A 17,181-nucleotide genomic window follows, 5' to 3' on the forward strand; every position below is an offset into this window, starting at 1 on the left:
GGTAAAAAACATTACTAATAATAATTTTTGTGAAAATCACCTCAAGGGCGCTGTACAATAAATAAATATCCCAACACGGCTTGCTGCTACGGAGCGCATGGACGGTTGGGATTCTAGTTCCTCGTCTCCAATTATGATTTATACGAGCTAGATAACAGAACGTCTTGCAGCTACAGAGCGCATGGACAAAAATAAATCTAGCCCCTATTTTCATTTTTATTTTCAAATTTTTTATTTGACAATGAAGTTTAGAGTTTAGGTGATATTTTAAAAACGAAATAAAAAGCAAATTTATAAAATTAGAATTTAGATAACGACAAGTCTCGCCGCTACTGAGCGCATGGACGGTTGAAATTCTAGACCCCATTTACTAAATTCAGATATTTGATAGTTGATAACATTTACATAATATGATAGCTAACATCACAAAAAGTCTTGCAACTTCAAAACGCATCGACAAATGGGACTACCCTGGCAACACTAACGAAATGTCTATTTTGTTTTCTTCGACAATCTGACAGATTGAAAAATAATTCAATTTTTAAGTAATGTATTTGCTAAATACACATTCATTTGCTAATTACACATGAAATGTGATCCCATCCTGTTTCTTTAAGATCCTAGCAGTATTTCTACACTTTAAAATGACACACTACGGCATAGTTGAATTCAAATCGGGAGTTGCGTACTGAGCGACGTCTTCAAAGAAAGTAATGGGTCAAAACGTAAAACTACTCATTTATGAGTAGTTTAGTCGCTTCTATTTGATGCTCCTATGCGGTTTCTGGACTATTCTTAATTCTATGGATTATGTATTTATATGTAGGTTAATGGTTTATATTAATGATCATTTTTTGTAGATTACCTAACAAAAATCACCGCTTGCCACTGGTAGATGTTGCGTAGAGAGTGACGTTTTCAATCGCGTTGTCCGGATCTCTGGAGCTGTTGACTATCCCACCGGATACTACCGTGGTATCTCAGTAGAACCCTCGAGACGTCGGAACGTTGGGTTTTGAACCACTGTAGCTCATCCAACTTTCAGGTGTCCACCGGAGTACCCCAGGGATCAGTACTCGGACCGCTCCTCTATCTCCTGTACATCAAAGAATGTGGATTGTGGTCTCACTGCTAGGCAGATGATTCACAGATTTATTTTTATTGTAAATCGAGCGAGAGAAATGTCCTTGTTAATTTGATTAATGGATGCATTGAGAAAATAGGAAACTGTCAAAAGTAGGAATAATTGGCGTGCGTGCATGAGAAGATGTATGAATATAGAGGAAGCGAAGTCCGTATGCGGAGATAGAGTGATATGGCGTTCTAACCTCTCTGCCTACCCCTACGGGGAAACGGCGTGGTGGTTTGTTGTTGTTGTTGTATCCAGTAGAAAACGCTGAGTTTCTTCTTGCAGTCTTTGCTCTTTATTTCAGGCGAAATCATTGCACACCTGTGTGGCAACGATCGATCGATGGGCTATGGCCCCCAATGATATACACGTAGGATTTGATTGCTGTTGTTTGGAACTCCTACCCCAGTTAGAGATTGACAGAAGGCACGGGGTTGCTGTTTAATGCGTATTTATTACATGGCGAATAAATAATGAATTGTGTCGCGCGAGTGTTACGGCGATAAGGAGTTGAACTGGCTGCACTTGAACTACTGCCCGACTGACTGCCGTTGACTGGCCGATGCTGACTGACCGACTGAACTGAGCTGGGCGTTGACTGCGCCCTGTGTCTTTTTAGGCCACGTTACTTTGTTATTCATTTCTGTATGGTCCTTTATTGCTTTTGCTTGATGAGGTAAAATTCTTCAATAATTACAGTTTGAGTAGGTATGATTGGTGGCAAAAGTTGGTTTCAACTAGTAGTCTTTGGCTAGGTCTGCTGCTTTTGGGTGCGCTGCCGGTGACTGGCCTTGAGTGTCTGGGGGCGTTCTGGTGCTCCAGAGAGTAGTTACTAACGTTTCCTATCACTGTCGACATAAAGGTGTTTGAAATAGGTTTATTTATTTATTTTATTTATACTTCCCCTTGTCCCTACCTTGTAGACGATGAGGGGTGGTTTTAGAGCGACAGCGAAAGGGACATTGAAAATTGTAAATGTAAATATTTGTTCTCGTTTTCCTTACTGAATTTGGCTAGTAAAGGACAAAATATAATCAATTCGCAATGAAAAAAAAAAATTGCTTGCTTGTATGATTGAATCCGAAGAAAGACATTTAGTCTTTAAAACGGATTCGGGTATGTGGTGGATGCTTTCAATGTATGGTAGGGACGATGTTAATGTACTGCAGGACGATGCTTTTGTCTTTCTGTGCAATACTGTTAAGCTAGGGTTTCCTAGGACAGCGGTGCCCGTATCTTAACGGTCGTAGTGAACGGTGATGCGGTGGACAGCCGTCGTAACAGTGACTAGAGGGTGGTTTCCTAGGAAAACATTTTTGATAAATGTTATCAAAACCGTTTTCCTAGGAAACCACTCTCTAGTCACCGTTACGACGGCTGTCCACTGCATCGCCGTTCACTACGGCCGTTAAGATACGGGCACCGCTGTCCTAGGAAACCCTAGCTTTAAAGTTGCATAAATTGTTGTATTGGATTCTATAGAAAACGACGAAGCTTCACCGATGTTCCTTTTCCTTTGATTACAGAACCAGAGGAAGATCATCTTTATGGGCTTGATTTTACTTATGAGTGGTTCATATTGCAGCCTCTACTTCTTACCGGAGCCTCCGTTGAGGGATGGACAGTCAGCGGTTTCTGGGAAAACTATTGGGTTCACCGCTAACGGTGGCTCGAACCAGAGCTGGGTCAATGTCTGGCCCTTTTGTGATTCAATGGTAAATATTGGTTGACAGATTGATGAAAAACAAGCGTAACTCCGACTGCTTTTTTCTCTGTGAATATTCTTGTTTTTAAAATCGCCGTCTAGATCAGTTTATTCAGTAGCATAATTGAACTTGGTCATTTCGAGGAAGATGGGACCGCTGAATTTATTTGCTCCATTTAGCAATGGTAAAAACATTTTAATTAAGGTTACAAATACTAAAATACACTTTCACCGTCACTGATTTTACATAGTATTTACAAAAAATGGCTGAAGAGGCCACTTACTCACTAATGGTGGAGAGAACACAGAAGAAGTTTCTTCATTACCTCTACATGAGAGAGTATGGATACTACTCATTGCAACACCTGATCGCGCCACTTGCCCGTTAGCAGAGCACGCGCGAAGTTGCTGGTTCGCGGGACGCGTTATTCTTTATTTACTCTGCCAACTGAACCCTAAATACAATGAATGCGATTCCTACCTTGCACTGGGGTACCCCTGGTACCTTATCGTTTGTAACTTGCCACGCGGCAGTCAGGATCAGATCAGATCCTGGGGTCATGGAGGAGGGGCACTTGAGATGGTTGGAATGTGGATGTTCAAACATGGGCAGAATGGTGGGTGTTACACAGTGTGTAAAGCGGCCATTTAAACCAGCCATCGACAAGTCATAAGCCCTGTAAATACCTAGACTTCCATATTCCCTTCTCGAAAATGTTTTCCCTCTCTGTTGCAACAAATTAAGAGTGTTAGTAAATATTAAACCGCTTACCTATTTTTTTCGTCTACCGGTTTCGAGATGTACCCGTCTCTTCGTCAGGACACTCGGCACACCAACGTGCAAATACTGAAATACACTTTCACATTAACCATCACCAGTACATAGTATTTACGAAAAAATGCATAAATTTCATTCGGAGTTAAACACCTCCATGTCCAAACAAGCACTTAAATTAGGTTGGTAATATTTAGGGATATTTTGCTGAATAAGTGGGGGGGGGTTAGGAAGGGGAGGGGCTAAGAGGTTAAACGTTACACGATTGACGCGACGGTGTCCATACAAAGGTAGGTTATTTGCTGCTCGCTAGCTAGGCCAGAAGAACCAGCCGTAACGAGCGATACAATCTAATTTAAGCCTCGAACATTCATTTGTCGCGCCAGCCACAGGCCTCGCACTATGGCCATGTGTGGCGTTTTTCATACGCTTTCGCAATTTCGCGCTAGGCGTCTACCCTGGACGCGCCCCAAGAGTTTTAGTGACTTGTTATTTTGTTCCAGAGCGGCGGCAACTGTACCGACGGCACGCTGGTCCCCGCAACATGCGACTGGGCTTGCAACGATGAACAAAATAAGACTCGAATGCCAAAAATATATGTTCACAAGCAAAACTATTTATTGCTAGAAAATTTGACTGATGTCTTCGTCGAAGACTTGACAGCCTGTGATATTTTACTGATGGAAGCGTACAGTGATTCGTTCGAGGCCAAACCGAGTCGGGGCAACGTCTCCCTTCCACAGCGGTGTGTGTCCAAAAAGACTTGTCCGCTTCTTAAATGCACTTTGGCAGAAGACTCCGAATACTATCTTTACGGTACTGTCACATTCTGGGGCTTTGTGATCCTGCTGTGTCTCGGCACAGTCGCGTTCAATGTTGCCAACTGCATCGGCGATGCGGTGTGCTTCGATGTATTGGGTGAGTACTGTTTTTTGTCGTGTGTTTAATCTGCAAGCTTGTTTTTGTACTAAAAAACTGCGACTAGGTTGAAGATTTGAAATTTAGTTTACTTTTTTGTATGGAGAAATAAGCTGAGGTAATCGGCTAGTTTTATCGTTCGCTGAGAACGGGCTGGGCCCTAGACATAAACGCTGGTGGTAATTTTTAATAAATAACAATTATTTTTAAATTTATTTCAACAGAGAGGGAAAACATTTTTGAGAAGGGAATATGGAAGTCTAAGCATTTACAGGGCTTATGACCTGTCATTGGCTGGTTTAAGTGGCCACTTTACACACTGTAACATTCACCATTCTGTCCATGTTTGAACATCCACATTTCCTTAACCTTTATCTCGGGGGTGAGATTCACCCGGCTGAACCAAATCACCTACTGGGCAACGCCTGAAAACAATTTTCCAATTTTTATACTTCTTCTTTTACCAGGTAGTAATTCAACAACGTTTGAGTATGTCCAAATGCTTGCAGACTGCTCTGCTGCTTGCAGAGCTCTTTTACTTTGTGAGTGTTCAAACACGGACAGAATGGCGAATGTTACACAGTGTGTAAAATGGCCACTTAAACCAGCCAATGACAGGTCATAAGCCCTGTAAATGCCTAGACTTCCATATTCCCTTCTTAAAAACGTTTTCCCTCTCTGTTGAAATAAATTTAAATATGAACAACTCTCTAGGGAGAAAATCCAGCTAGTCTGCAAGCATTTGGACATACTCAAACATTGTTGATTTAAAATTTAGTTTACTTTTTAGTATGGAGTAATAAGCTAAGGTAATCGGCTATTTTTATCGTTCGCTGAGAACGGGCTGGGCCCTAGATATAAACAGTGGTGGTGGTTTTTAATACATAACGATTATTTTATTTATTTTCCCATAAACAACTTCTTAATTCTTCTTAATAACTTCAAAACATTATTATTGAAAGTCAAATATAATGGCAAGCTGTGCATGACCGCTTATTTGGACGACTCGCCGCCGCCGACTGACGTTATTGTCATCTCGTTCCAGGCGCCGAGCGCAGTATGCAGTACGGGCGCCAGCGGGCGTGGGGCACGGCGGGCTACGGGCTGACGGCGCTGGCGGCCGGCTGGGCCGTGGACCGCGCCAGCGCCCCCGCCGGCCCCAAGGACTTCACGCCCGCCTTCGCCCTCGCCGCCGCCTTCACGCTCGTCGACATGTTCTTCTGCAAGAGGCTGAAGGTGTGCCCGTCGAACAATCGCGACCTCCTCTTGTAACCGTACGACCAAATGTGTCGATGACGCTTTTTAAAAAAATGTCCAATGTCCAATACCTTCAGTCGAGGAACATCGAAGCGTCACTTTAAGAATGAATTTTTGTTCATTTATTAGGGGTGATCGCGCCACTTGCCCGTTAGCAGATGCACGCTCGAATTGCTGGTTCGCGGGATGCGTTATTTTTATTTTATTTTATTAACATAAACGGCAAATCTGCCTTTCACAAACATTTATAATACTAACATATTTGGCTTAATATATATATATTTTTTTAAATAAATTTCCTTAAACCCAAGATTTATAAAAAAAAATTAAACCTTAAAATTATACAAGATTTATATTTATTATAAAGTTTAAATAATTATTTTTTTTTTAAACATTTTTTTTGCACCACAACAGGCCAGGAGGCCTAATTACAGTGGCGAATTACATCACAGAGCACCCAGGCTTGAGAAAAATCACATTTTAATTTTTGTGTTCTCGCCGGGAATCGAACCCGGAACCTCCCGTGCGTGAGTCAAGCGTCTTGACCACTACACCACAGAGGCCGCCATAATAAAACATTCTACAGTAAAACAACAAGAAAATCATAAGTACTGTTTCACACAGCTGGGCAAAGTGAACAAAAAACTGTATATATTATGAAATGCATGAATAAATAAATATAATTACCATTCACCATCTTTGAAAAAGTTCAAAAGGTTTGTTCTATAGGAACAATACCCTACAATAAATGTATCAGATACGCGGGAATAACTATTGCCGAGTTCGTGCAGTCTGTTTAATACGGCATTACAAGTATACACTGTCCGTGAGTTGTTGCTACAAAACGGTGGCACCTGTCTAGTCATTCTTCCAGGCGCCCTGAAGTTGATGAGAGATAACAGTTCGGGGCAATGCCATATTGCATTTACAATTTTGAATAAATTTAAAAGGTCTATAATTTTTCTTCTATCGTTAAGTTTTCACAAATTTAATGTTTTTAGTAAAAAACCGTAATTTAAAAATTCATGACTGATTCTAATTTTAAAATTTATATCCCGTAAGAATTTTTTTGGACTCTTTGCTGAGAATTTTGGTGACAGTTGTAGTAAGGAGTCCATAATGTAGAGTTATACTCTGACTGGCTTCTCACTAATGAAGTATACAATGCGTTATCATTTATTTTGCTTTGCCACAGAACCCCAAATACAATGATTGCAATTACCCAACTTGTACTGGGTTCTGGCAACTTTATAATCAACACAGTGGATTTTATAGTTATTGATCGCAAAATATGTTCCTTGCGATCGCGGTGAGAATATAAAACTCACATGTACACACGCCCAGTTCAGTCGTTATCCTGGCTCCGGAACAATATCTGCACCCATGGTAGGCAACTGCAACATCTTAACCAGGGCCCCGTAGGTAGCAAATAAATCCGAACGCCTCATCCTAGCAAATGTGCTATATATATACATATAGATGTGCGCGCATGGAGTTAATGTGGCGCATATGTATGGAGTATATTGATGTACGGTTGTGAGACATGGTGCCTTACCGAAAGAGATAAAAAAAGACTAGAGGTCTTCGAGATGTTGTGCTATATATTAGGAATTTGCTGGCGGGACCACATCACTAATGACGAGGTTCTCAACAGAATCGAAGAAGGTAGGCACCTCATCAAAACCATCTCAGAGAGGCGAGCCCGATGGATCGGCCACATTATGCGCCATAAGGGTCTCCTGCATGACATCGTAGAGGGAATGGCTGAGGGGACAAATTACAGAGGGCGCCCCCGACGGGAACATTTGGAGCAAGTGTGCGAAGATTTTAACTGCGCCTCATATGTCGAGCTGAAGAGGGCTGCAGAAAATAGAGACCAATGCAGGACGAGATGCAGGACTTTGCTGCAAACCAATTCCCAGGATTGAGACTGCAAAGAAAAGAACCAAGGGGGTTCATGATAGACGCAGCGCAACCTCCCCAGCCCACTATACCACTGGAAAAGAGCAAAATACACAGAATATAATATCATTATTATATTAATTTTAAGCGAGCGGCTTTAAGCTGATATGCTTAAATCTATTTTTACCTAAATTAGTTGCCGGCGCACTTAAAATTTTTCGAAACAAATCTAGTCCATTTTTAACTCATTGAGACTACACATTGAGATCAGCTCCTGTGGCAGCTTATTCCAACAATCGACAACCCTATTGGTCAGGACATGCTTCCGTGGATTAAGATTGAATCTGGTTTTCTCCAGCCGGAGACTGGCCTCGAAGACAAGCATCTTGTTTGAGCTCGAATATGGGATACAAATTTGGGTAGCTATAGTGACTGTCGAGTATCTCGTATGTCTCTATCAGGTCACCCCTTTCTCGCCGTTCCTGTAGCGCTGTGAGACTGAGAGTTTCCGGGTCTCTCCACATATAGCAGCCGTTTTAGGCTATGTATGGTTAATATTTAGATACTTCGCTGGTCTATCTTTTAACCTAATTTAATCATGTAATGAGGAATTCCACTGTTTTCTTATTTATTTATTTTCTATTAGCGTACTATTTAACTAAGCAAAAATATATATATATTTTTTATGGTTTATTTAAAAAGATATGATTTTTTAAAGTTACATTTATCAAATACCGCGCCAAATGACCGTAATCAGTGTGTCACTTTTCAGTAGTGACGTCATGAAACGGTTGGCGTTCTTACTTTCACTGACCGCGGTAAGTTGTATTTCTCCAGCCAATAACAAAACTGACAAGAATCTATGGAATATTGCTTTGATTACTTTATTTAGTTGATCGTAATTTGCTTGGTTGTTTTTACGAACGGTAGATCTGGCAACACTGTTGAAATGTCAAAACTTTTCAACCACAAATTATACTCTTTTTTTTCTATGGTCAAAACGTTCCTTACAAGGTGCGGGGGCTTTAGAGCGGAAATTGTAAATACAACACATAGATATAAGGAGTGACGTCATTATTTACGATTTTAAAATGAATACTATTTTTATCATTTTTTATTTATTTTTGCGTGCGTTTTTAAGATATTTCATCCTACTTCAAAATTTTTAAATATTCACGTGTACACGAAAACATTTTTAAAGTTTAATTCCGGGTTGGGCTGGAATTCCTCATTATAAGTTTCTGTAATATAAAATAATAAATTTTATGACGCCTTTTTGTAGTCTCATCTTCGGGGAACCACCGGTTAAACCTGAGGATGTTAAAGAGCTCGCTTCCGACTTAACAGCCCGATTTCGGATTTGGGCTTGGAGGGGGAGATTTAGCAAAATGTAAACTCTCGCCTTCCAACCAGAAAACCATTCACGGCGACTCGTCACAATAGATCTTCACAGGTCGCAGTGACGTCAGGAGCTTGCACAGCACTGACCCCTACATTTAAGAATAAGATGCCTTTTTGTGCTTAAACGGATTATTTTTAGCACGCGTGTGCGGAGCGCGCTTAATAAAATAATATACCTACAAAACATAAAGTATCGCCAAAGCTGGTGACCCCACAATATTGTGATATATATCCTTCGAATCCTGGGAGCATAGAATTAAGAATAGTCCAGAAAGAGCGTAGAATCATATTCGAATACATCGAACTGTGTCCAAAAATGCCCCCACTTTGCCCCACTTTTGCCGCGCGCATTCGTGATGCCACCTTGCATGTTACACGATGGGAAAAAATATAATCATAACACAAATGTAATATTAAAAAAAGCAATCTGTTAATTTCTCGAAAATTTTTGAAATTTTGAAGATTGACACAACAAAATAGATAAGTAAGGGTCATTTAATTTAATTAATGAACTTTAAACTTAAAATATAGAGTAAAAATTATTTGACATAAAACAGATATTTTTATATTATGTTAAATAATATTTGATGTTTTAAAGATAATTACGGCAAAATTTCCACCACAGAGCTGTTTAATCCGAGGTCCAATTTTCATTAGTTCTCTCATTAGATGGGCAAAGTAGGGTAAAAAAATTTACAACCCTAGCAACACTAACGAAATGTCCATTTTGTTTCTTCGACAATCTGACAGATAGAAAAATAATTCAATTTTCAAGTAATGCATTTGCTACTTATTCGTTTGCTAAATACACATGAAATGTGATACAATCCTGTTTCTTTAAGATCCCAGCAGTATTTCTCCACTTTAAAACGACACAACACGGCATCGTTGAATTCAAATCAGGATTTGCGTACTGAGCCACGTCTACAAAGAAACTTGTTTAACTCTTGTGAGGCTGTGATGTCACACTGGTCGACATAGGACACAAGACTTGATATATATGTCTTATTTTTTTAAATGGTGAATTCACATTTTTTTAAATCCTCAAATGGACATTTTCGCACCCGATTTGCACAGCTAAATTTGTATAACTATGCGTTAGTAAATACAAAAAATATTTATCTTTGTTACGCGAAGAATAAATGTCCGCTAATTCAGCAACACACCTATACATATGCCTTATACAAGAGAGTGCACGAAGATATATGTCATGACAAGGAAGACAGAGACGCTGTTCTGCGGCGGGTGTTGTCTAAACCAGATTCATTCTTCAGTCGGTTGATGACAGTGATAGGGGACGCACGCGCGTAACATGCGATGATTTTGAATTAATTTTGCTATAACAGGGTTAAATTATATGTTCATTTGCATCAATTATGAAAAAGGAATTATTAAATATTATGTCTCCATTTTATTTTTTTTCTCATGTCTGAACCTTAGAATTTTTCATCTTTTACTAGTGGTAATACGAGTTACATCACCGCGCGCAAAGGGATTATTTACCACAGTCTTTTAAGAGTTAAGACTTGTTTAGTCGCCTTCTGTTTGATGCTCGTAGGCGGTTTCTGGACTATTCTTAATTCTATGTCTGGGTGTACACAAATGTTAATTTTTGTATACATATTTGAATGATTTGTTGGTTTTTTAGCTGCCCAGCATGTCTCCCCCCAGCGACGCGGGCGGAACGCTGTCCGCACTACTGCGCCGGCCCTCCGTGCTCTTATTCCTCCTGTTCGCCGTGGTGGCCGGCATGTTCGACAGCTTCATCATCTACTACATGTTCTGGTAAATCTAAAATGACTTAAGAGGTAGGCGGTGTCTGCTAATCAAATTCATATCAACAGTGGAAGGTACTAGATAATACTACTTTGCTTTTTGGGTTGCTTCCTAAGTTTTGAGATAGACAAGAAAAAACAAATATTTATAATCGAAAATGGCTGGTTGCGCGAGTGGTTGATGGGATTGAGTGGTTTGTGGCTGGATGGGCCACCGGTGGACGAAGGTCCGCCTATCCTACCCATCCTGTGGTCTCCCAACTTTCAATGTTTGTTATTCTCCTCGTCTCTATGGCTATAGGTAGCTACGGTTGCTATGGGAACACTTTTCCATATTTCTATTTTCCACTTTTCCATAGCAACCAACATCAACAATTATACATTTTTCGCTGGTTGATAATCTTTATTTATTTATTTAACTTTTTGTACATAACATTATTTGTACATTGGCGGGCCAACCAATAAAATAAAAGTTTTATTTTTATAATTCAAGTTACAGAACATTTTCAATAGAAAAAAAAGATTAAAAAGCTAAAGAAATATAAAAATATAAATAAACATAATAAATTACCTTAAATCAAAACTATTACTCAATGGGGAAAAGGAAAAAAGAGGAAAAAGGAAAGGAGGAGAGATTAAGGAAGAGAAAAAATATGTTTTTTCAGACGTGATTTAAACAGAGATAATGTAGTAACACCTTTGATGGTAGATGGAAGATGATTCCACAGAGGAGCCGCATGGACTCTATATGAGTTAGAGAAGAAAGAGGAATTGTGGATGAGTATTAAGAGAGTGCCTTGAGAATTAGAACGAAGAGGTAAACCATGAACTGATAAGCGTTGAAAATTTTCACGCAGATATATAGGAGCGTTAGGACTATGAAGTACATTGAACAGAAGTGAGAGGGAGTGATAGTCTCTCCGCTGTCTAATTTTGAGCCATTTCAGTTGCCTACGATAATCAGAAATGTGGTCATATTTCCTAAGACCAAAAATGTACCTTATGCATGTATTCTGAAGTCGTTCAAGTTTATCGAGTCGCTCACAGCTTAAATCAGTTGTAACGTACGCGTTACCACGATGAAAGTTTCGCCGGTTCGTCACCCGCGTCTGCCGCAGTCAAGCTTCCCGGCGTAAGTGGGAAGCCGCCCTCCCAGACAGAGCCAAAGACAAAGTCGGAAGGTAGGAGCACAGCTGCGCCGACCGCAAGTCAACCTCAATAGCCCTGAAAAGGACTTTCCACCCGGTCCAAGTGGTGCAGAGAGGCGAAGGCAGTCAGCAGGCAGAGCGGAGCGAAGAGCGAAGTGCAGGAAGGCGAACAGGACGGAGAACGGAATAAAACACGTGTGAACTGTTCAGAGTTAGGAACTCAACTGATTTATTTCTACAAAATAATCGCCTTATAAAGCGGTGCGCGTCGGGCTCCGTGAGTCGGCCATCCCACCCGCGCCGGCTGCCTCGGAGTGGTGGGGGTAGTTCTCCCCCGCCACTCGCTACATGCCGCTGGCCGCAGGTGGCGTAAATACGGGCGCTCAATGCCCGTACGGGCCATTTCGTCGGCAGCCGCGACGCGCGCAACATGACAATACAATACACAATATAGGCAATACAATATAGGCCCTTTTCAGGGCCTTACAAACATGAAATACATAAATAAATACATAAAGATTAATCCCTGGCTATATTCCCCCGGTATTACTGAGGCCAGGCTCGAAAGCGAATCATTTATCTTTATTGGGAGCCTAGCGCTCAGTCACACAAATACCGGGTTCCTAGCTACGTTTATTAATTCACACATTTACATATATCATTTACATCACTTTCATTTGTCCATTCTAACGTTCTTTGCGTGTCCGGAACACTCCCCCCGTGCAGCTCGCCTGTACCGAAGCTTCCTACTGGACACGCTGATTAGTTCTCTTCTTTTCTTTCGGAGGACGCGATCTTTCCCCAGATGACAGGCGCTCGTTCGCGCCGTTCGTTGTTCGGGCGATGTGCCCCGTAGTGATCCCTTTTCCGCCATCGGTAATGACCATCGCTGGTCCTATGATTTCGAGCCCGCGATGGGCAACCGGCGGCATTCTGATCGACGTTTTGGCCTCAGTGTGTTGACCCATAAGTGAGGGCCGCGCCGTGCTGCGCGCCCTTTTCTTTGACCACTCGCCTTTCGTTGACTTTCGAAAGCGTGGTCTGCCGGAGTCTAGTCCTGATCTTGTGAGATTCGGGCTCCCCCCGTCACAAGCACTCAAGTACTCGGCTGTCCTTGGTTGAAGTCTCATCGTGCGCGATCCCGCAACGTGGCTTCGAGCCACAGTGTCGACTCCCATGGAGTTTACTGTGGCAACTTTTCTTACGGGCCCCCTGTCGACTCGATCTCGTGATGAGCTGCTTGGCCGCTCCGCCGCGTGCACATCTGCAGCACGGCACCATTTTACTGTTGTTGCTCCCACAAAGTTCGCCGCAAGATTTTTATCCGAATCTTGCTGGCTGGATAAGCTTGTCGGAAGCTCAATTGCGCGCACATCTGTAGCGCGGCTTCGCTCGTTGGTGATTACCCCCCGGGAGTTCCCATTGAGGCTTCTTTCTTCTGGTAAGCTGTTCGGCAGCTCCGCCGCGCGCGCATCCACAGCGCGGCTCCGTTCAACGGTGTCGGGATTGAATTTAGGGTGCACGGTACCTCCATAGGTAACTGAACCCAAGGCAGTCTCAACTGTCAACTGCCCATCAGAATGTAACACCGGAGGGCCGGTTGACACCATTAGGGTGGCGTAGTCAAGACCGATTAGCATCTGCGGTTTGACTCCACTTCTGCTTGTCAACGCGTTCCTTGCATTCTGATGCGGCAAGTTCATTACTCGCATTGTTCGAGCGTGGACGTCAAATTCCTTGTCCTTGCTCACAATAGTCATTGCAACACGTCTTGAATGTAGCGTGTCCGATTTTCCATTCACGCCGGTAATTTTGAGATTCTCAACATCTCCTGTTGCCCCAATAGCACGGGCGACATTCTCCTCGAGGAGAGTAACTGACGATCCTTCGTCCAGAAGAGCGTGGATTTTCACGATTCCACGCGGACCCTTCAAGGCTATCGGCACGACCTTGAAGGTAATTGGTGCATCTGTCCACCTAGTTAACAGCACTTGTTCACTCTGCTCGTGGACAAGTTCACTTTGTTCGTTTACGTAATCACTGTTTTCGTACACAGATTCACCGTTTTCGCACACAGGTGCATTTTCCTTCCGGTCACTACGACCCTGGTGGAGCGCTCGATGGTGCCGGCCGCGGCACTCATTACACTTGGCCTCCACGCAGCTGTTTGATTTGTGCCCCGATCCCAGGCACAGGTAACACACATCTTTGGCTCGCACAAATGACCACCTCTCGTTCACTCTTTTCCGCAGAAACTTCTGGCACTGTGACATCTCATGTCCACCGGCCTCACAACACAGGCACTTCCTTTCTTGAGTAAGTAGTACGTGTCTTTCCTGCGCGTATTTCCTCTCTACTCTCGGAGGTTCTGTATTGATACCGATGCAGCCCGCGTTCGGTATTGCCCCAGTCAGCTTGGATAGCCACAGTGCCAAGTCTCTGGGCGTAGCCTTCTGACAGATATCTGCCCGCGACATGATCCACATCATGCGCTCAACCCGTGGCAGCTTTTGCGTCATCTCAGACAGTAGCTTCGGAGAGGAGAGGTGTGTCCCATCGAAGCCTTCCACTGTCGACACGACGTTCCGTATCGCGACTGCAAAGTCAGTCAGTGACTCCAGGGATGCGTTGTCGGCCAGTTTAGGGAGCTTTCTGATCCGCTCCAGCACTCTGTCCACGACGATCTCCGGATGTCCAAAGGCGGCTTCCAGCATCTGCATAATGTCCGGCACGTTTTGCGGATCCACCAGCAACGATGACACAGTGGCCTTGGCCCGTCCTGTGAGGGCTCGTTGCAGGCGGAGAATGTTCTCCGCGTTTGTAAGAGAGCACATCTGTGTCGACTGGTCAAATTGCGCCTTAAATATCCGCCATTCTAGTGGGTCCCCGGAGAATTGTGGCAGATCCCTGGCGCCTGTTTGCCTCGCCATGAACGTGTGCCACTCCGGTTGCTGCCCATATTTTGTCATATGCTCGCCATTGGCACCTGGCGGCATATATTCTGTGGGCAGCCCTTGCTGGGCCCACGTGCTCACTGGGTCACGGTCACCGTAGCCCCCCAATGATATTGTACGTGCTGCTGCGGGCTCACCTGTCCCGGCAGCGTAGCGTACGGCGGCGTCCTGTCTACGGTTGTAGACAGGTGGCTCCTTGTTTTCCCGACGCTGCACATCGTAGCGGCTCGGGAGTGGTTGCGCTGCCTCGGGGTCATCCATCCTGGCAGCGGGGTGTGTGGCGGCGGCCTCTCTCCCATTGAAGACTCTAGCCGCGCCCTCGGTCGGGTGCCTCCAGACATTCCGGCCCTTCATCGGGCTGTGGTCGTTGTAGCGGTCCGATGGCTGTGCGTGCGCCGCTCCGGTGTCCTCCGGATCAGCGGCGTAGCGTGCAGTGGCTTCTCGTCCAGAGAAGGCTGTGGTTGCGACAGGGCGCCTTCCTAGGGCCCCATCTCTCACCCGGCTGCTGTCGGCGTAGCAGCTCGGCGGAAGTGTGTACGCCGCTCCGGTGTCCTCCGGATCAGCGGCGTAGCATGTGGTGGCTTCTCGTCCAGAGAAGACTGTGGTTGCGACAGGGCGCCTTCCTAGGGCCCCATCTCTCACCCGGCTGCTGTCGGCGTAGCAGCTCGGCGGAAGTATGTACGCCGCTCCGGTGTCCTCCGGATCAGCGGCGTAGCGTGCAGTGGCTTCTCGTCCAGAGAAAATTGTGGTTGCGACAGGGCGCCCTCCTAGGGCCCCATCTCTCACCCGGCTGCTGTCGGTGTAGCAGCTCGGCGGAAGTGTGTACGCCGCTCCGGTGTCCTCCGGATCAGCGGCGTAGCGTGTGGTGGTTTCTCGTCCAGAGAAGACTGTGGTTGCGACAGGGCGCCTTCCTAGGGCCCCATCTCTCACCCGGCTGCTGTCGGCGTAGCAGCTCGGCGGAAGTGTGTACGCCGCTCCGGTGTCCTCCGGATCAGCGGCGTAGCGTGTGGTGGTTTCTCGTCCAGAGAAGACTGTGGTTGCGACAGGGCGCCTTCCTAGGGCCCCATCTCTCACCCGGCTGCTGTCGGCGTAGCAGCTCGGCGGAAGTGTGTACGCCGCTCCGGTGTCCTCCGGATCAGCGGCGTAGCGTGTGGTGGCTTCTCGTCCAGAGAAGGCTGTGGCTGCGACAGGGCGCCTTCCTAGGGCCCCATCTCTCACCCGGCTGCTGTCGGCGTAGCAGCTCGGCGGAAGTGTGTACGCCGCTCCGGTGTCCTCCGGATCAGCGGCGTAGCGTGTGGTGGCAGCCTTCCTTGCACTGAAGGCTACATCGGCCCTGGACGCGTCCAAAGGCGGCTTCTGAGTGGGTTCCGACGTCCCGTGTGATGTGAAGCCTCTCGCATCGTCCTCGGCAGTAGACGTCTGAGGCAGTGCTACGCCTCGACTGGCATCTTCCCTCGCGTTGGCGGCCTTCAGCGTGGCGATGATTTCGTTGAGGCTGTTCACCTGTCTGTTGTGATGCTCCTCACGTTCGGCCAAGTGTCGGCGAAGCGTTGCCGACGAGATGGACCGCTCCGAGGGTGAAGATTCCTGGTCCGAGTCCTGTTGTTCCATTGGAGGCCCTTGTTGGGGCTCCTGATGTTCCCGTGAAGGCCCCTGTTGGGGCTCCTGGCGATCCTCCTCGTGCTCCGTGCCGGCGTCTCGACGCGTTCCCGAACGCGTCGACACAGGCGATCCGTTGACCGGCATGCTGTAGCTGTGCTGTAGACTGGAGACCACTGGCGACGATCCTTAGCTCCGAAGGACCAAATGTAACGTACGCGTTACCACGATGAAAGTTTCGCCGGTTCGTCACCCGCGTCTGCCGCAGTCAAGCTTCCCGGCGTAAGTGGGAAGCCGCCCTCCCAGACAGAGCCAAAGACAAAGTCGGAAGGTAGGAGCACAGCTGCGCCGACCGCAAGTCAACCTCAATAGCCCTGAAAAGGACTTTCCACCCGGTCCAAGTGGTGCAGAGAGGCGAAGGCAGTCAGCAGGCAGAGCGGAGCGAAGAGCGAAGTGCAGGAAGGCGAACAGGACGGAGAACGGAATAAAACACGTGTGAACTGTTCAGAGTTAGGAACTCAACTGATTTATTTCTACAAAATAATCGCCTTATAAAGCGGTGCGCGTCGGGCTCCGTGAGTCGGCCATCCCACCCGCGCCGGCTGCCTCGGAGTGGTG

General features: G+C 45.3%; 1 protein-coding gene across 1 annotated transcript in view; it reads left to right on the forward strand.

Annotated features, from left to right (window-relative positions):
* The window catches only part of LOC148271167 (major facilitator superfamily domain-containing protein 6-like), a 34,136-nt gene that overhangs the window by 9,336 nt on the left and 7,619 nt on the right, over window positions 1-17,181 (forward strand). Inside the window, exons 3-6 of the mRNA XM_088241754.1 lie at window positions 2,656-2,844; window positions 4,113-4,527; window positions 5,573-5,763; window positions 10,736-10,872. Of these exons, the coding sequence (XP_088097880.1) occupies window positions 2,656-2,844; window positions 4,113-4,527; window positions 5,573-5,763; window positions 10,736-10,872 (932 nt within the window). The remainder of the gene's footprint in view (window positions 1-2,655; window positions 2,845-4,112; window positions 4,528-5,572; window positions 5,764-10,735; window positions 10,873-17,181) is intronic.

This window comes from Micrasema longulum, unplaced genomic scaffold (genome assembly GCF_059751315.1).
Source record: "Micrasema longulum isolate JH-2025_06_02 unplaced genomic scaffold, ASM5975131v1 h1tg003052l, whole genome shotgun sequence".
Classification (NCBI taxonomy): Eukaryota; Metazoa; Arthropoda; class Insecta; order Trichoptera; family Brachycentridae; genus Micrasema; species Micrasema longulum.